Genomic DNA, 20794 nt, shown 5'->3' with positions numbered 1-20794 from the left:
TGGTAGTTAGAGCAGTTTCAGAGAAATGTCAGGTCTGCCATTGCACGATGACAGAGTTCAGGCTTGCGTGGGTGCAGTGATGTGCCAATGCTGAGGTCTTCCAAAATCCTACCCCGCTTATCCCAGGCTTGAGGCATGTACATTATTTTCAGGATACCTTGAAAATTTCCAGTGGGTTCAGTCATCAGCGATTCAACTAAGTACGTGTGCTCAGTGCTTCAACCCTGTGGAATTTGCAAGTGGTGGTGTGGGCTAGTGGAGATTTGGTTCTCCACTTGAAGGAAGGGTCCTTCTCCACTGGTGTTAATAGGGCTTGAGACCTGATTGGTTTTGTCACGGCCTCACAATAATTGCCCTCATCTTGCACAAGATGCTTTGTTTGTTTTATGTGCAGCTGCTGGGTAGATAGCTTGCCTTGCAGGCAAAAGTTTGAGTAGGCTCTGAGTGCTTTCAGAAGAATGCTTTAGCATCAGCCTGTGAGCAAAGCACGGCTGGCGCAGCTTGGCTTTGCCACCAGCAAAAGCCCCAGGGCTGAGCGGGCTGCTCCGAGCCTGGGGTGGGGACGGGGCCATGCTGGGGCTGCGGGAGGAGGATTTGCCTTGGTATTCCTGCGGTGGTGAGCCGGTGCTGGTGAACAGAATGAGCTCAACATACATCACAGGTTACATGGGTGTCTTTCTATTGCTTTTGTAGAGGGTGTCAGTGCTTTGTTTTCCAGCTGAAATGCTAAGGCTGGATTTTGTGCATTCTGTAGGCTTTGCCCAGCGCACTGCTGTAAGGCATGTACCAGTGTCATATCCTAAGCAGAACTGAAAACGCCGAGAAAACCCCTTGGGGTTTAGAGCCTCAACATTTCCGATCTGTCACTTCTCTTTAAAGTTTACCACGTATCTGTTTACACTTCTCTCTTTGCTTTTTTTAAAATCCATTTTCAATATCTGAATTATTTGGAGAAGCTTGCGTCTGTCTCCGGGCTGTCTACCATTCGGGGCAGTGCTCTGGTCCACAGGAGCCCCGGGAAGGGCACAGGGGGCGGGCAGAGTGCACCCTTCGGAGAGCTGCTGAATGAACTGACACCAGGTACAAGGATGCAGTGAACAGAAGCAGTTGTTTGCCTAGTTCTTTGTGTTTCTGATGTGGCATGTAAAGCCCCTTTGATATTTTCTCTGTTTAAAAAGTCCAGCGTTTACTCTAAAATCTGAATTCGTTGTTTGTGAGGGGGAGGTGTGCTTGTTTATTCTGAAGCCTTTTGGTAGTCTGAGGAACTCACCGTAAGGAAGAAGTCTCACCTTTGAACATGTCTGGGTCCTGTTGGAGTGGTGAGGGACAGGAGGTGCAGGTAGCCCCAGACATGAAGTCTGAGTGAGCAATATTTAGTCACGGTGCTTCACAGGAGTGCTTGGGCTGAGCTGGCAGAGGCTGAAGGGGCTGAGAGACCACATGGGAACTTGTTCCTTGGTCCACAGTCAGTCCGTAGGGAACGGTCAAGACAACTCAAGGACCTGAAACCCAGGCCACATCTCAAGGGAGGCTGTATCTAGAAATAGCAATGAGCAAATTTGAGCTGGAGACTGCCCAGGAGAGAGGCAGGAAGCTCCACCCTCTCACAGAGAGGAGCTGGAAGAAAATACCCACCTGAGAGTTCAGAATACTCAGAGGTAAGTTAACCTAAAGATGCAGAAAGATCTGCTGTCGATACTTTCGTCTACAGCTTTGAAAAAAGTCCTGTGCCTGCTGCATGGCATGGGAAAGTGGAAAAAAAATGAAATACAAACCTCAACTGCTGCAGTAAGGCTCTGTAGAAACACCTCTCTGTAAGGCTGTAAGTCAGGATGAAGCTGAAGGAATTGTTGTGACATGTCTTTGAAATAACCACCGAGTACTGTCACCTCAGCTTGAGGGTGATGAAGAGGGAAGGTGATGGCACCTAGCAAAAGGTAGCAGCCAGCCTGTGGAAATATCGAAGGAAATAGGTCACGGGAGAAGGGGCTGGAGCTGTTGTGCACCTTCTAGAGTAGCAACTGCGTGCTACCTGTCCCTTGGGGGGAGAGTCATAAACTGGGCTGTGGGGATGTGGCTGAGCAGAGGGAAGGCTACAGAGAGTGTATATCCCGTGCTGGAAGGGGAATCGAAGATCAGGATTTATGGAAAGATGGAAAGGCTTTTTTTTTTTTTTTTTTTTTTTTTTTTTTTTTTCCCCTCAAGGAAAGCTTGCTCTGTCACAAAAAGGATTTAGGTCTGGGGAGATCAAACACCTCTACACGATACACTGCAGAGGACCACAAAAGAGAAGGAGTTTCTTCTGCAGTGAAACAGGGCATAAAGGCGTGTGCTGTACAGTGGGGAGCTGGTCGGAAAACATCCCCTCTTTATGTGAAACTGCAGTGCAAACTGTGAGACAGACATCTCTCAAGGAAAGAAAATCCATAGAGCTCACTGAAGGGCGTCTGGAAACCTTTTTGGGGAAGGTTATCTATGGGGAATTTCTACAGAGTTGGAGGGCTGATAAAACTGGATATTTGTGCCTCCTGGAATGGTGTGTGTGAGGGAACTTTAATTCCTGTATGGAATTAAATTCTGTTCTTGGGGAGGAGCGCAGTAAGGTAGTGTTGGCTTTGCTCCATTTGAATAGGCAGAACTGGGAGAGGCACAAAATGGGCAAGTTTTCTGACCATGTCCCAACATTGCTGGGGGACAGCAAAAGAAGCTGCCAATTTGTGAGGGTGATGGCCCTAAGAAGAGCGAGGGGACAGTCAGGAACTTGCCTGCCTTCCAGAGAGAAGTCAGCCCCAGCAGGCATGTGTCGCCTGGCTGGGCTGCAGCTGCTCTGGTGCATGAGGCAGCCAGGCCAGGAAGGAGATGCCAGAAGCACACCGTCAGGATTTTTAACAGCAGACCTTCTACAGCTCAGCAGTCGTTGCAGGCAGGTCCTGGCTTCTGAACAAGATTCCAGTTGCACTAAAAATACAGAAGGGGCTACATTCAGCCTCCTTGAAGGCCTGAGCATCCACACCCAGTGTGCTTCCCCACAGCCAGGGAGCAACGTTTCCTCCGTTCCAGAGAGCCCCCAGCCCTCGTGCCCAGAAACACACACAGAAAACAAAGCCAAAACAAATACCGTACATTGCAGTTGGGTTGATTTCCTGATATTCTTGCAACAGCACTGGGCAAATTACATTTTTAAAATGTAGGAATGATTGATTTTGTTTCAGGATGCAAGGACCTGCAACTCATAAATTCAAGTCCTCAGACCCTGTTATCTAATTAATTTCATAAGGTGCTCAACTGGCTTAAAACTGTTCAGGTTTCCCATCCCGTTACGCTGCCCGGCAGGCTGTTTCAGTCTCAATTTTTCAGTGATTAAAACCATTCTAATTTCAGCCCAAATTTATTTCCACACATTTCCATTTTGTTTTATCAGTCATTGACCTCAACTTGATGTTGTTTTCTTCTCCGTGCTACTTTTTCTCCCTGATTCATTTGGGGAAGTCATACCTCTGTGAGCCTGTTCTCTTCAGTTCAGGAAGATAAGTTGTTCAGCCTCTGCTCATGACACAGATTCTCCGTTCCTCTAAACAACCTCCGAGCTGCCTCTTCACTGAATCCTCTGTGAGTGAGCTGCTCCTGAACACTGGTAATCGCAATTGCAGATAATATTCTAGATGAAATCTTGACAGTGCTTTCCACAGTAACATTAATATTTTATGTTCCTTAAACTCCTATATTCCTTGAACAGATTCTGGTCTCAGGGTGCCTCATTTCTTCTTCTGTTTAATGCTCTGAGAAATTTATCCTCAGTTTAGGGCTGGTGGAGGACTGCTTGCTTACTCTGACATTTTGTCAAGAAACTCAAAAGCTTCTATCAAACACGGGTTTCATTTATTTTTATCCTGAAGAGAAAATCCTTTTTTTTTTTCTTTTTTATATGTATAAATTGAAAGGAACACTGCAGTTTAAGAAACTTCAATTTTCTATTCAAATAATGGATGTAACAAGAATTTTAATGGTACTAACTAAGATGCTTCAGATGAGTAGACACTAAACAGCACACAAAAAGAACAGGGAAGAGAAATGTTCTTAAAGTGATCAGAAAATGTAGACTTGGGAACGGAGGGATTTAGAGACCATTTTTGCAGATTGTAACAGCTTGATAGTTATGTAAGATACACAGAATCCTTGACAAAACAGGTTTTTTAGCATCGGCCAGCAAGCAGCCAGAATATATGCGTGGGGGATAGCTATTCTAGATGTAATCGGCAAGTGCTCAGTGTTGGAGTGGGTCCATCTAGGATAGTCGAATCGTAACCGACAGTAGATAACCTTTCGTGGCTACCAGAAGGGGCAAAGGCACAGTTTGATGTGTAGAAATAGCCTTTCATAAAGCGCTTTATTTTTCTGCTTCACTTCCAAAATTTACATGTCCTCTGGAAGCCTTGTTCAGGGAATAAAACATGGTATTTCGCATTAAATTTACAGAGGCTCAACTGTTCTTGCATTCTTTAAAAGAATTTATACTAAATCTTCCTGGTGTATAATGTCACTGTGGGGAGCGTTACAGATTGTGATATAACAATCACTTTTTAATTACTGTGCCATTAATTCAGGCTTCAAAGAGTCTAATTTATGGGGAATAAGTCTGAATTATTACCCCATGCTACATTTGGTTAAACAATCCGTCCTAAAAAAAGTAGCAAACTGGGATACTAGGGAAGAAGCAGCAGCTTATAAACTGCAGGAGCGCTGGCCATCAGAGCTCTGCAGTAAATCTGACCGAAAGCATATTTCACCTCCTTGTTTGACAGAAACTAGTTTGCTCTTTCCATTTTCGGAGATGCCACGGGTACCTAAAGCTTCTGAGCTCCTCTCCGTGCTGGTCTTTCAGTGACATGACAGCTCAGGCGATGTCTCTGCTATCCCCGTCCTTCAGCTTCACGGCTGTCGACTTCTACAAACTTGTAATAGCTACAAGGAAAACAACACGTTTCCCCTGCGTTTAACTGAGCTTTGTCAGGTTGCAAATATTATTATGTTGCTTAGAAATCTATTCCTGCTGGGAGGTGTTTCTAATTGCCACATGAAACAGTGTGCCAGCCGGTGCCTGGAAGGTTCTTGGATGAGATAGGCCTGTTATCCAAAATACCTGACTTTGAAGGTGAGATGACCTAGTGAGTTCAATAATTCTGCTTAATTTTTCTGAGCGGTTTGTTGGTGCTGCTAATATGCAGATCGACTTTATTCTCATTAATACTGGTACTCTGATTTTAGTGGAAGTTGAATCTCTATCCTTTCTCCCATTTCTCCCATTTGCAATTGTTTATTATTATTTTTTAACTTTCTATAGGACTAGAGCTGGAATTGCATATGCATGTATAAACCCAGGAATTAAAATAAGAATTGTACTACATTGTTAATTTTAAAAATGAAATAGTACACATGTTAGGAAAGGAAATACAAGGATACTTGTATTGTGAACCATAAAAAGATTTGTTCTTTTGTGTAAAATGAATCTGATTAAGGTCAGCCTGTGAACAGAAATGGTTCCAATCTGCAAGTGAAAAACCGCACCACTGTCTGCACCAGAGATTAGAGCTGGCTTATTTTTATTCACATTTGGTCAACAGATGGTCCAACTATTCTGTGGGCATTCTGGCAATGTAGAAGTCTGCACATCAATGACAAAAAAAAAACACATCATACATATAAGTAAAATGTCAGTGGGCACCTTGGTAGAATGAATACCTCACAGTGTAAGCTTCTTGAAAAGTAGCCTAGCTGGCTGACTTGAAAGGAGAAAACCTAGTAAAACCTCGTCTTATTGCTACATTAGCCAATACCATTCATTCTGATAAGACTGAAAGAATAGAAAGGCTACGAGGCAGACATAGCTTATATAAAAGATAATGTTATTGGCCTCTGGCCAGAGCAGTTAGCTAATATTTGCTGTCTCATTGATTGTTACCTTAGAAATAAAATAATAATAAAAAAAGAGATGCTGTGAATAATTCTACTCAGTTGCGTTTGCAAAGAATGGTACACGAAAGTCTTGCTTCCCTGAACACAACAGGAATGAACAACAGGCAGTTTCTAGCCTGACATTCCTAGGAATATTGGCTCTGTTTTCAAGGTTGCAGTTTTGATGTGCAGCATATCTGGCAATACGGCATAAGGTATTTCTCCTCCTCTCCTGCCTTCGCATCACTATGCCACAGCATTCTTCCTTTCTCCAGCCCCTCTTCCAGCTGGGCTGCTATTCCAGATGTGTCTTCATGACCTAGACAGCTTAAAAGGAGACAGAAAACAAAAGTGAGCATCAGAAAAACTTGCATCTGCACAGCTAAGAAGCTGCACAGGGGTGAGAATTCAGGTGAGGAGGAGAAGCACGAGGAGCTGTGTGTGGATGGCACTCTGCAATTTTTGTCCTGAAACCCAGCCTCTTCATGGCTCAGCCATCACTGCTTCTCTGCTTGTGATCCCTTTACTCTTCTTACCCGTAGAGGTGAAACCAGCTGTAGTCCCAGTTGCTTGATGTGCAGTCAGTCTCAGTGACATCCCCATAGCCCACAGGATTTAATTTGTGATCTACCTGGAATGGGCCCCGTGTTTCATAGGTGCCTGCCGTGGTCCTCCTGTGCGGAGGGGCAGAACTCTCCGCTCTGTTCCGCCGCCATCCAGGAGGGGTAGCAGTTAATGTTATTCTCAGTCCTGATGTGCTGGATGAAGGTAATGAAGATCAAAGGCAACTTTTGATGGTAGCCATTAATACTTTGTAAAATGAAAGTACAAACCTTCCTTCTTTCACTGATGGAACTGAAGTTGATTACGTTTTCATGAGATGGTAATGCCAGATTGTAGCCTACACTTGATTTTACATCCCTTTGAAAGGGCAAAGAGGGGTGAATGTATTCAAGCAGCTGTGCCTCTATAAACAAATGTACTGGCACACGCTGCTGCACCTATAACATAGAGGGTAAATACTGGTAATGTATTTGACAGCTTGCCTAAGTTGCACAAAACTGACAATTGGCTGGCAATACAACAGTTTATTTTGGAATCTGACTGATTTTGTTCCTAAATGACAGTAATTTTTTGATGGTGTTTGGTTACAGTGTTGACAAGGTGAGGTTTTTAGCTGACACTTGTTTTTAATTTTTGTAACTGAGCTACAGTAGGATTTTAACAATGCACCTAATTACTGTGCATATTCAAAAGATGAAAGAGTGCCCTTAATGTGTTATTCATAACATGGAGTATGAGAACATTATAAGGCCAGGATTTCCTTTAAATATTAATTTCATGGTAGCCATGGATGCGTTAGGCTCTTCTAAAGAACAAAAACACTGAATGCAACTCTAAAATTTTCTTCCATATGGTTGACTTACATAAATGTTTTCATTCTCTAGAATGGAGGAGACAGTAAGGAATCTGCTACAGAGCCAAGGATCCCCAGGCCAGAATGGAGAAGGAACTGTCAATATCATGAAGGTATATCAGGTATTAGTGACTTATTGCCTGTTTTCTTGTGTTAGCAAAGTTCTTTAAAACAAAAATCTCACTAGTGAGATAAATGAGTCTGGCATTTTTTCCTCTATTTGTTGTATTAGTTATGAATTAGTGTAAGTGGCTGTTGGTACCAGGTACATTTTCCCAGGTCTTTTCTCACCTTAGTTACAGGTTTTCCGTCTTTGTTGGCATTGTTATTTGCAGTTCTTGCTTCTCACTCACAGTTAGCAGGGGACACTGAAACTAGTTTGAAGACTTTATTAAAGTGTTTATTATTTTAATAAAGTAATACATTCTGGCATCCCTAAAAGACATAGATGTTTTTGGCAACTCGACCTTCAGCTTGTGATGGATAATATTATCAACACATATTAATATTATCAACACATATTCTTTCTGGGCTTGAGGTTTCCTTATGAATCTGCATTATTTCTTACTTCTTGTGGTAGATGCATTGTTCTATCCTCATGTGCTGTAAAGGGAGAGTCTCAGGACAGATTATAAGAGGGCAATGATTTTAGAGGTTTTCAAAGGAACCCAGTCTGTTTATGCTGTTTATGAGAAATAACACTTTGCTAATGTACTGCTGTGTTCTGGAAGCAGGGAACATGAGGTGGTAGAAAGCCTTTTTTTAGTCTCTGGAAACGGGAATGATATACATCCCAGTTAACCAGATTTTCTGCACATTAGTTCTTAAAAAAAACACTTAATGAAGGTCAGTCCTGTGTTTTCTCTTTTTAAAATAGAATAAGCATTTTTAAAGGGTATGAAATGCTGAAATACTATGTTAAAGTCTGCCACCAGGTAGCAATCCTTCTGATAAGAGATTTTTCATAAAATCGTAGTTACCTTAATCCTTTTTAACAACAGATGGATCAAATATACAGCCATCCAGCTAAACAGAAATGTATACTGGAGGGTATTTATCACTGTAATTGAATTTTCAGTTTAAGTTAGAATTGAGGGGAAAAGAATCTTTTAGACTAACCTTCCAAAATAATCAATTTTTCTTCTTAAAATGGTAGCCTGTAAAATTTAATTTCAGGATGAATTAAACTTTTTGTTGAACTCATGATAGAACCATTGTGCTTTCAGAAAGTGGTTATAAAAGCGTCTATATTTTACTCACTGCCCTTTGGGACGTGAAAATGAAGCTCAGTTCCCTCCTCTTGGTACAGAGTTTAAATCAGTGCTTCCTGCTCACTCCTGCCACCATACAGTGGGCATTCTGAAGTGGGCTTGGCTTCCATCTCTGCCTTGGGTGGATCACATGTTTGTCTGTTTGTCACAGATGCTAGAATGACTTTATTACCTGCTTTTCTGTGTACTGTTTTACCTTGGAAACCGCAGTAAGTTGGTACCACAGTTTGTTTTTAACTTCTTTGACATTTTATGTTTATGTTTTTTTTGTTGTTTTGTTTTGTTTTGTTTTTTGAACTTTGAAGAGAAGTGGGAAAGTATTTTTATTTCAGTCAAACTGAGAGTTTGGATGTTTTCTAGGTTTATTTGGGGAACTAAACCAGAAAAATACTAGCGATGTGGTCTCCTGAGATCTGAAATTTCATGTGCTACTGTCCTAGAGCAGAGATAAACTCATAATTTCCATTTCAGTACTTTTATATTTCTTTTTTTTTTTTTTTCCTTTGTGTTTTATTTGCATTATAATTTTTGAAAAGATAAAGAATTTGTTGTGTTTATTTTTTTCCTTTCTTTGGGACACAGACATTTGTTGTCTCCTGCCAGCCAGAAGAATGGGTACCATGGTGTGTTTGGTGTACAATCTCATGTGTTTATTTCCAGTCCAACAAAAGAAAAACTTCTGCCTGGTTAGAAACAAGAACAATTGTTGTTTCCCTTCATCTCTAGCAAACAGCCTCCTCCACCTAGCAAAGTGTTCTCTAACTCTTTTTTTCCCTTCTTTCTGGACATGGGCTTTTCTTTGAGTCTGTTAGGCTTATTCCCCAGACTGAGCCTAGCTCTCTTTTAGAATCATAGAATCATTTAGGTTAGAAAAGACTTCTAAGGTCATCAAGTCCAACCATTAACTGTTAACCTAGAGCGAAGCCACCTCCGTCCTAGGACCTTCAAGGACCCATATACCTGTTATTCTGGAGTTGTTTTTAATTGTGTGCTCCACATTGCATAGCAGCTTCCTTCTCTTCCTGCTCTCTTCTTCTTGGGGAAGTTTTACTGTTTGTTTTAATTTGGCTCATGGTATCCAAGTCAGCTTGCAGTTTAGCAATTTTCATTTCCTTCTTATTGCCAATATGCTGTTTGCCTTGCTTATGAATTTCTTTTCCCAATTTGTGACTCAGAAGCAGTGGTTTTTCCTTTCCTGAAGGATTAGCTAGTCTACTGCATCATGTACCAGACTGTGATGAGTAAAATGGGTATAAACATGGAATATTTCCATGAACGTTGTGGTTTTTCTGAACGTGTCTTTGAATTATTCTTCCCGACATACCTTTTGTTCACGTTTTATGCCAAACTTTTGAACAGTTTGTTTACCGAAAATGTTAACGAATGGCTCTAGTGACATACAAAACAGACCATTTCTCCCCTCCTACTGTTGTGTAGGCTAGAGGTGGATTCCCTTGCATGTTTGTTACTCAGTCACCAGGTAAAAGCTATGTAGTGATTTAGGCAACAATCGCATGTAATAACAAAAGTTAATACCTGAAAGACTCATCAGAACAAGTAGTTGGCAAAGAATCTGCGATCTGCAATGTTCATAAAGTATTTCAACATTGAGAAATGTATCAATGAAGCATTGTAGGAATAACAGATATGTTACTGAAACCAACTGTGTGGAAATCGTGGATGAGCACATCACCGTAATGTATGATGAATTTTATTGCAAATACTAAGTCCAGGTTTGGCAAGAGGCACCAATGGAAAAGAAACATTTCATTTATATCTTTTTCAAATGTGCTCAGACTGTTTGTTGATATATTTATAAGGGTAATTCACAAATGGAGGTAGAACTTGAAAGTACAACCTAGGTAATGTTTCTTTATACCCTGATGTATCCAGCTTTTGGGGAACACGACGACCATATTGTCATCCTGTATCTGGGAGTGAATTATAGATGTGAGCTAACAGATGAAAACAGACTTCAATGACATGAATAGCAAGTGATATAAATATATATACACAATGTATTGAATATATAAACATTACCACTGTTTTGAAAGCTATCCTTTACAGTCAAGCTTATAGAATGTATTGGTAACTGTTCTTTGTAATTAGCATGATATGTTCTGCACTCAGTGCACGAGAGGATCAGATTTTACTGTTGGCTGTTTCACAGCCACGTATTTTGTAACAAATGAGGACATGTACTAGGAGATCTCTAGCGTGACATATCAGCATATGTCCCATATTCTTTGACACCATGGTAAGCTAGTTTTAGTGTGTGAAGCCTGTTCAAATTAATATCTGAACAATCATAAAAGATACCTCTCTGCAATAAACGCTGTTGATCTATTGACCGTTGTCTACATATTTGTTTTTTACAAATCTAATTATTGTTCTGGGATGTATGAAATTGAGTTCTTATTATAATATCAATACAGCTGACTCCAGAATAAATATTGTTGCTAATGAACATTAAATGTTGCATAGTGTTTGTGTTAGAAGAAGAATAATAAGAGAAGAAGAATAATAAGAGAAGAAGAATAATAAGAGCCCAGAGTGTGCAGTATTATTGCAATATTATGTTAGGTCTTGTCAGGATTCTTACTTGAAGCAAAATATTCTAACCCCTTCTGTAGAGCTAGCTGCCCTATGGGAATTTGATTTGCTGGACTTACAGATGGACAATGTGATTTCTTTGGGGTAAATGACTTCAGAAGCAGGATTGTAAATAAAACTCGTTATCATTCTGCATAATAATATCTGATGGAAAATTTATAATGAATGCTCACGTAAATGTAGATAAGAATATGTGTGATTTGAATTAATGTGAAGCATCGTGCTTCTTTCACTTCTTAAAGTTTATTTGACTAAAAGGCTCCAGTGTATGAGAGCTTTTAGGATGTTTCCAAGAGGCATTATCCACCTACATTAACACCATGAAAGGCCAAACCAATAACTTATGTAGTACTTTTATTGTCATTCAAGATGCTAATACTTTATCTAAGAGGGAAAGCGATCCACAGAAATAATTATGAGCAGTACATGAAGCCAAGAAGTTCAAACATGCACCACTGCAGACTTTTCTTCCTAGTGTTGTCCTTGTCTTCTGGATATCAAAAACCAGTCTGTTCCCTGCCAGGTCACATTACTGGATATCTAGACTCTTACCGGATTACAAATCACGCAAACAAAGTCTTTCAAGTTTTCTTTGAACTCCTTTTGACTTTATCTGTCACTGCATAGTAATCAAAATAGATGAGGAAGAGTGTTTGTTGTGACTTCATGATTTGTTACAATTCTGGAACCGTCAATATATGCACTGAAGCTCAGAACAGACGTGCCACAGTCACATCAGAGAGGAGAGGAGGGATGACAATCTGCTGTTTAAAGCACTGCATTGGGGAGACTAGATTTTGATTCCGTCGTGTGCCACAAATGTCTCCATTTCCTTGGACAAATACACTTTATCTGTCCATCTTTTACGTTGTCTATAAAAAGATGGTAACAACCCGCCATTTAATCTCAGGTGTGTTTAAAATGTCATCGATATGTATGAACTGCTATTTCTGGTAACAGGAACTCTTGTAAGCACTGAGCCAGATAACAAAGAGAAAAAAAAAAACAGACTTCTGATATTTTTTGGTAATCTTGAAAAAAGGGATATTTCTCCCAAAGAGTTTGCCTGGTATACAAATACTTCTGATAGTAAAGGAATCAATTTTGAAGTGGAGTTTGGATGGTCTTTGAGTTGTGACTTATTTAAAAATGTGGAAGTGAGATTTGCTCATTTTATGGAAATGAGCACGTGGGGCTAAAACTATTGCAACCTTTTCTGAGCCCCACTGTGCTTCTTTGACATTTGGTCTCCAAAAGAACAGTGCTGTGGGGAGCAGGCATGGTCTTTTGCTAAGTGGGAACTGAAATCCTGCGTTTTACACAGCCCGAAGCCCTTACCAGTCTAACATCACAGGCCCTGTCATCCCTGAACTTCTGTGCTAGGAAATTTATCGAGGAGAAAATTCCCACGCTGTGGTCAGTGCAGTTGAGTCATCACCAAAGTCTGGTTAAGAAACTGAATGAGCATCACAGGTAGCCTTTGTAGTGGTTTCTTCAGGTTTCTTTGGCCCTGGGTGCAACAGAGCACAGCAGCGTGATTCCTTCCAGTTCTTTCTGGTAGAGGTATGTGTCCTGTCTCATTTCTGTTCCTCTGCTCATTTCTGCACCCAAAGTGACGTCAAAGTGGTGGCAGACAGTTTGAGCAGTTGAAGCCTGGCATTTGGGTGGGCTCTTCTTGCCAAGTAAGAGCTGCCTGGGTGATGATGGTTCAGCTCTAGTCTTCTCAGCTGGGGGGATGACAAGATTTTGGGAAGGCATGACTTCCGAAGAGGATTCTTTGGTTTCAGTGTGCACCATGAGAAGAATGGCACGCGGCCCCAGGGGGGAGATCTGTCACATTTGCAGGGCATCACCACCGGCACAGTCATCTGCTTCACTGTGGTGGCTTTGAACATTAGAAAGTTCAGTTCCTTTTCCTGCCCTCTTGCTGGATATAAGTATGTGTACACGCTCCTGCTTTAATGAAAAGTAGGAAAGGAGATAGATGAAGATTTGTCAAGTGTCAATACTGATAACTTCCATATGAAGATAAAGCAATGCCAATTCTGCAAGACCTCTAACTCTTGGTCATGAGGTCTGCAGCGTTTTGCCCATTGCTTTCTGAAGCAGGTATCAGCACGCTGTGACTGCATGGGTGATGCAGGCACGTTTCAGGTGGCATTGCTGGGCAGATCAGCCCAAATTTTTGTCTGTGTGTTGTGTGAAACAACAAAATGTGGAACAGTTGTTGTGGCTGGCACTTGTAATTTGCACAGGCATTGGTGTCAACAGGTCTTTCAGGAGAAGAAAAATTGTATCTGTTGGCAATATAATTTTATCTTAACACAAAATTACGTTAAGTTTGATGTTCAGGCCACTGATACGTAACATTTTATAGAAGGGACATGGTCATGAATTGAAAAAAAGGCAGTAGTTGAATTCCCTAGCTGAAATCCACGTACGAATTTTAATGCTAACTGCTGTTGCAGAGAGAGGAAATATATCCTTAAAATTAAACTTACATCTCTGGATTGGAAGGACACACAGGAGACTGCATCAGCCGGGTCTCCTCGGCTACTAAGGAGAATATCACTAGCCAAAGGCTGGCAGCTGTGTGTCTCCCAGAGAAGGACTGAAGAGCAGCCACCCACGCTCCTGGGAGCTCCACTGGAAATCCTGGGCGGTCAGCTACACCAGCATCTGCTCTCGGACCGCTTTTCTGAGAGATTCAGAGCTAGCTCTGTAACAAGTAATTCCTTATAGCTCTTCTGGTAATTCCTTATAATTCCTATAATTCCTTATAGCTCTTCTTCTTCTTCCACCAGTGTGCAGAGACTCTGTTAGGTATTTGTTCCCTCTTTATCTAAATCGAGGTTGGATTCTTGCCCCCAAAGGGGAGCGATAATGCTTCTCAGACACTGCTCAAAATGGCAACGTCACTGCAAGGAAGCAAATAGCTTTCCCTTTTTGATTGTTTGTTTGTAGTACAGTAACGAAGCAATGGAGTTCTGTTTAACATAATGAAGTCTCATAACTGAAATTTGCAATTTGTGTGTCTGTGTTTCTCAGAAAACAAGCTGCTCTTTCCTTCCCGGGATTTTCCGTATATCTTTAGTAACAAGCGGTGAAGATTGACGGGTATGATGATACCGTTACGCGTTGTACTGATTGTAACTCTCTGTTTAGATTTTTCTCTACAATATAGAATTTGTCTTTTGCAGCATCATTCTCCTAGATCTTATTTTTGAAATGAGTCCACAAAAATCAGCCCATATACCATGCCTGAACCCTATGCATGTGCAACAGCCATAAGGGAAATGCAGAGACACGCAGGAAAACAAGGCGATGATGATGTGGTTCACAGCCTGACAGGTGCAGGTCATCCGAATGCCTACAATGCCATTCATGCACAGCAGGCTGCCTGCAGCCTAAATCTTGCCCTTAATGGTGTTCTTGTGGTTGCCCTTTTTTTTTTCATTCAGGGGATGTATCTGAGAGAAGAGCGTGGCTCTAATGTGCCTCTGCCTGGTAGTCCTAAGAGACTGCAATAACCTCCAGGAGTTTATAGCACCTATCAGTTTTCAGATAATCTATCTGCTGCTTGGAGAGATGCCAGTAGCTTGGAATGCGAAGGCCAATTTGTTGCTCCTTATCTGCATGTCTTCCTTAAGCAGGTCAACTCCGAGCTGCCAGCAGCAGCTGTGCTGGCGCAGGGGCTGAGGGCGGCCCACGCTTTGGCAGCGGGAGGAAGCAAGCCTGCTGCAGGGCACTTGCTGTGGGACCAGCACCACTTGCAGCCCCGCTCCGATTCTCAGCAGAGCAGTGAGATCCCCAGGGAGCTGTTGTCATCTCCCATCTGGCAACTGCTTTCCGAACTCCCAGGTCTGTAGGGTGTCTCCTGGCTCTTGACCAGAAGATTTTTATAGGCTAAGGACCAGCTGGATCGCTGTCGGGATCCAGAAGTGCTTTTTTTGACATTTTTTCACATAGACAGCATTGCGCATCCTGGGCTGCTATTGAAGGGCTTCTGGTTGGGCAGGAGGGACAAGCAAGCAAATAAGAAGCATCTTTATCTCTCTAATCCTTTTGTGGTTTCTGAGAAAAAAAAAAAAAAAAAAAAAAGAATAAGAAATAATAAATAGAGTCCGGAAAGAAAGTAAGAAATAGAAATAAGAAATAGAGACTGCAATAAGCTGCCTAGTGACAGAAAAGTTGTATTCCAATTTCTGTTCCTTGGTATTCCAAGGTTGGGTCACATATATGGTCAAGTCACTTGCTGTCTATTTCCACATCTCAGTTAAAGACATTGCTCCCACTGCATTTTGAACTGTGATTCATTTATATTTGCTAACCAGCAGTTGGTAATGCTGTCTTTTAAATTCTAAAAAATTGAAAAAAATTAGTCAAAATTTTGCTTTTCTGAGGAAAAAACATTCTCTTTGAAAATTATTTCAACATAAGAGTGCACTTAGAAGTATACTCGTACAGGTTTATCTGTTCTGGAAATAATTTGCAGTGCTGATCAAGAAAAGTATTTTTTTTGTATTCGGTTTAACGTATTTGATACAAACTATAAAAACAGATTTCAAAAAGTGGAGTTTCGAGGACATCGATGATGGTTTTTCCTGTATTACATTTTTTTTTTGTGAAGATGCTTTTGTGAAGACGTTTGTTTCAGGAGTTATCCTGACAAGATTGTGAGACAAACCAACTTCGTCCTGCAATTTGCAAAAACTGCCTAGTTATGTAATAATACACGTTTATTTTTTGTCCAAATCACACAGGTAGCTTCTTAGGTCAGCTTCAGCGTTTGTGCTTATGGTGGGAACAAGTCAGTTAATGTATTGCTTTCATTCCAAAGTACTAGTTAATACTTCAGGTATGTTCTTTAGAGCTTCTTTGTGGTATTCCCAAGAGAAAGCACGTACAGAAAACTGGATCAGCAAGTGTAAATTCTCAGGAGACTTTCTTGTGGTTAAAAAAAAAAAAAAATGCACTTAAAGTTTTTCATTTCATTAAAAAGAGCAATTTGGCCTTCATCCAAGTAGTGAAAAGATATTCTTTTTAAAAATGTGAGAGGGTTGCAAAGGGAAGAAAAATAGGCTTGTTTCTAGCAATTTAAATCCAGAGTAAATCTGTTGCCTTAATTGCCATCACATAAAATTTACCCAGTTTAATTTTCATAATAGTTTGGTTTGCTTGTACTTCAGTCAAAGGTAGATATTTTAATACTGTCACTTCAGTCAAGTGTAGTCACTTTAACACTTACAAACTCATTCGGGGAAGTTAAAATGCGGCATGTAGGTTTCCTGGGAGGAAAGATGGTTACTTCAAGTGTGGTACTAAAGAACCAATTAGTAGAAGAATATCTGTGTGAAAAATCATGCTGCAGATTCTTCTCATAAAGCCGTATGAAGAAGAAACATATGAAGAAGAAACAGCTTAGCTCTTGAATACCTTCTTTCTGCCAGTTGCTGTTGAATGCTGCCTAAGCCTTCCATTTCGACAAGGTAGTGACACAACATGCAGAGCGAGTGCCACCAAGCCCTGCCATCACCATGCCTGAGATCTGGTGTGCAAGGGTCACCTCCAGAATTGTCACTCTCTGATTTCGCTTCTGACAGCTGAAGTGCCAGAGGTGAGGGTGCTGCTGATCCTGTGAATGCCCATTTACTAAAGTCACAACGGTGTCAACAGCAATATTCAGTCACAGGTTGGTGCAGTTCACCTTGGCACCCCAGACTGACTTTAATCTGGGGGCCTCGAAACAAGAAGCTCCATCTAATCTTTCTGATTTTCTGAGTTCATTTGCCAGTGAACTTCAATGCGAAGGTTTTCTTCTCTTAGAGTCCTTTTTGATCAGAACTTTTTCAAAGCTACTTGTTTCTGATGCATGGAGCAGCCAATAAAAGCATCATCAGGAAGCTTATTAATGTGACTGCAGAAGTGCTCATAGGGGTGGTAGCCTGCACTGCTGAAGAGAGTTTTGAGTGAAGAATAATATGTAGTATATTGAGATTGATATGTGAGCAGTAGGAGGCTCATATCAGAAACACAGAGAAAGTACTTTGTTCTCTTATCCATCACCCATATTTAATCTAGGGAATGTTACTGTTCACTCTATTCACTCTGTAAGTCAAAACCAGAGATGAAAAAGAAGAACTTTATATGTCTTGCCCGACAACAGTAACGTTAACCTGTGAACAATTTGGGATGTTTCTGTAAAATGTCGTGATTTATGTGCATTCCGTTCTTTTTCTTCAATTTTGTCAGCTTGTTCTGAACAAAAGCTGTTGGCTAAACAAAAATATATTATTATTGCATTTGCTGATGTGCTATCTAAAACCAAGCTATATTTTAGTCTACCCTTCCCCTGGGAAGAAGTGAAAGAAGAGAAAACAGCTGAATAGATAGATACAAGTAAGCAGGGTAAAACAGAAGTTGTGTTTGTAGCCTTATATTGAGAGATCATTTAGGTTGCACAGTCCAGTTATGTGTAATTTTTTTGTTGTTGTTGTTGTTCTAACTTGATTGTTCAGTTTCTTTTCTTTTTAGGCCTGAGTCATGGTGTTCAATTGGATTGCCATTAGCAAGTAGAGCAAATAATAATAAAAGAAAAAAGTTGCAGCTAGAACAGACATATTCATGTCACAGTGACATCAGTAACTACTCTGGTACAGGGCATCTTGCAGGAAGCACTTAGTGAATTCATCAGTCCTACTTCAGATCGCATTGAATTAATGTACGAGCGTCCTTTATGCACTTTGGGTTTTTCCAAATGAAATTGGCCAAAAAGGCTATCAGAAGAAACTGCAAAAATGTCAAATGGCGTATTTAAGAGGGCTTGAGCCCCAGTAAGCAAGTGTTAATTATGATTAAGGAAAAAAAGACTATGGTGGGAGGAAAAAGGAGAGCAAGGTGCCACTGAAAAACAATTTTAAACTTGTTGGAATTTTAAGTCAGTAGTCCTCAGAGCAACTGCTGTCTTTTTCAGCTTCTGCAGTCAAATTGTTGGAGCTAGTTGTGCATAGCTTGGGGCTGTTTTTTCCTGAAAGTACAAAGAAACCCTCATCTACTGTTTTTATCTACATTGACAGTCTAAAACTCCTCGTTTCATATTGCTCACTCGCGGTGAAGAATAGTGCTGAACACTAGGAGGTCTGCAGTGGAAATAACACCAAAAGTACATAATCTAAGAATATATCAAGACTATAGAACAGCCTCGCAAGAAGCAGCATTCAGAATTCATTATTACAGACACAATTCTGTATATGGTTTTGTAAATTGCAGTTCAGGTTTGGAGGTTAAGAGTTTGTCTTTATGATAGCACAAGAGAGTGTTCAAAGTGTAGAACTAAAGGAATTTACCTGAATTACCAAACTGAGTTACTGACAGCTCAGTACCTCTCTTACAAAGCGCTGCAGAAGCTCCTGAGACATGCTCGTGAGAAGTGCTAACTGGTTTGAGATGCTGAGCTAGCCAGATAGCTTGGGTTCAGAGTGACTGGATTCTTGGGCACCTCTAAGTACAGTCTGCTAGTAGAGATTTACATTGTGAAAGATGCTAAATTTATTCTCAAATCAGTCTTTATAGCCAATTATAAACACTATTTAATTATATGTCTTACATATATTTTTTCGCATGTGATTAAAGTGGGCTATTTGGAAAAATGCAGGCATGAGTCTCCAAAGAATTTGAATTTGTAACCCTTATAAAACCATTGTCAAATAAATTTCAGAGGTTGAAGAATTAAAAGGAGAAAAAACAAACAAACAAATAAAAAACCTCTAGCATCACAATCTGACACCCCAAATGGAAAAAGGGATAGTTTTATTTGAGGGATCTTCACTGCGTTGCATCTGAAACACTTCACTTCTGTGGAGGGCTTGGGTTAATCCCCTGAGAATGATCTCTAGCTCCTGTAAGTAAAGATGTCATTTATAATTATTACTTACCAGTTTCCAGACAAGCAATTCATCAAATGCTCATTGAGAAAATCAGCATCTCAGATATCTTGATCTTTTTTTAAATTCTTGTTTGGTTCAGACAGGATTATGTCACATGTCCTTGTGAAAGATTGCTGTTTATGATCAGCACTGTAGAGTACAGATCCAGTTATATCAGGATAAAATTATGCTATGTTTTATTAGTACAGCCACTTCTCCAGTGAACTTGGGAATATCTCTGATTCAGGAGAAGCAGGGTAACCTGTTCCAGTGACCATATGACCTCTGTCATAGCTGACAGCTATGGCACGTGCTGTGCTGCTACTGGTTCTTTTTGTTTCATGTTTGGCGAGAGCTCCTCCTGTGGAAGCCTGTCTGCTGCATTAATGGTACTAATGACTTCTGTTTTCTTAAAGGTTTCTCATTTGTATAGGCAGTTCCTGCATGCTAACATCTCAAAATAGGAAAAATTGGAACATAAGGTACCTGAGGAACTGTATGATCATTTTGCATAATGTGTTTGCCCTTACTACTAGAGAGAGTCCTCATTCCAATTAGTGCCTATTCATTTTTTTTTTCATTATAAAAAAAGAAAATCTAGAATACATTTTTTGGAGCAACCTTTTTTAATTATTATTCTTTGCATCATCTGACTTTTAGCCTTCTTGTTTTGAAATGTTGTAGTTACAAATTGAAATATTTTAAATTGTATTCATTTTTTATTCCAGTTTTCGCACACGTATGTGTGTAGTGTTATTCCTAGAAAGCATCTTAAGAAAGATGAAGGGATGACAAGCCATGGTATTGCCAATAAAACTTCAAAAGTACATTCATTTGTGAGATTGCAGTGGTTAAGAAATAGCTGGCTAAGCATCCCTTTGACATTTGGCTGTTCCCCAGAAAGGTGACCAGACTCAGAGGACAGGCATTGACCGCGGCTCCCAGCCACTAATGCTGTGTCCTGAAGGTCAGCCTCTTGCCTTCCTCGGGATGAAGGAGGAGGCGATTCCTGAAGTAAGCACTTCTGTGTCTTTCATCTTCTTGCAAGCTTCCATGTGATCTTTCCTATCGCTTTAGTTACACTCCTTTATTTATAAACAGCAGAAACACTTCCTTGCTCAGTGTTCTCGGAGAGCAGAAGGGGGAAGACTGGCTTAAAATGTTTATATTCCTACATATTCCGGGAAAATTATTATCTGGAATTTCAATTGGGTTTCCTGCTCTCTTAATTTATTGTTCTCACATTTATTAGTGGAAAGAGGAAGTATTATACTGTTCTCTTCTACTTGATCTAACTGAAAACCAACTTTTTGATGAGGTCGCTCTATTGTACTGCTTCATAGATCAATGTCTCCAGTGATTTATATCTTCCCATTGATTCTAGAAAGCTTGCCATTTCCAGACTGCCAGCTGTGTTTGCATCGGTTGTTTTCTATTGGCTGTAGGGCCTACAGTGTTTGATCAAAAGGTTCATCATCAGTGTACTATTTGTTTGATTTATAGAGCAAACAATGCATAGAAATAATGATCAGGCTACGATGTCATTTTAGATTTGAAAAGTAATGTTGGCTTCTAAAAAGCAGTGACAGCTTAAACCAGTTTGAGAAGCTTCCACG

General features: G+C 40.5%; 1 protein-coding gene across 18 annotated transcripts in view; it reads left to right on the top strand.

The window, feature by feature from the left end:
* Window positions 1-20794, top strand: part of NCKAP5 (NCK associated protein 5) — a 440247-nt gene that overhangs the window by 295174 nt on the left and 124279 nt on the right. For 16 of the 18 annotated variants that reach the window (XM_035332339.1, XM_035332337.1, XM_035332336.1 and 13 more), the window contains one exon: window positions 7401-7491. In XM_035332339.1, the coding sequence (XP_035188230.1) occupies window positions 7401-7491 (91 nt within the window). The remainder of the gene's footprint in view (window positions 1-7400; window positions 7492-20794) is intronic. The other 2 variants (XM_035332342.1, XM_035332350.1) reach the window with 1 other exon arrangement.

This window comes from Oxyura jamaicensis, chromosome 7 (genome assembly GCF_011077185.1).
Source record: "Oxyura jamaicensis isolate SHBP4307 breed ruddy duck chromosome 7, BPBGC_Ojam_1.0, whole genome shotgun sequence".
NCBI classification, from domain to species: Eukaryota; Metazoa; Chordata; class Aves; order Anseriformes; family Anatidae; genus Oxyura; species Oxyura jamaicensis.
The sequence above is the reverse complement of the archived record's forward strand: the minus strand, read 5'-3'. Positions and strand labels throughout refer to the sequence as shown.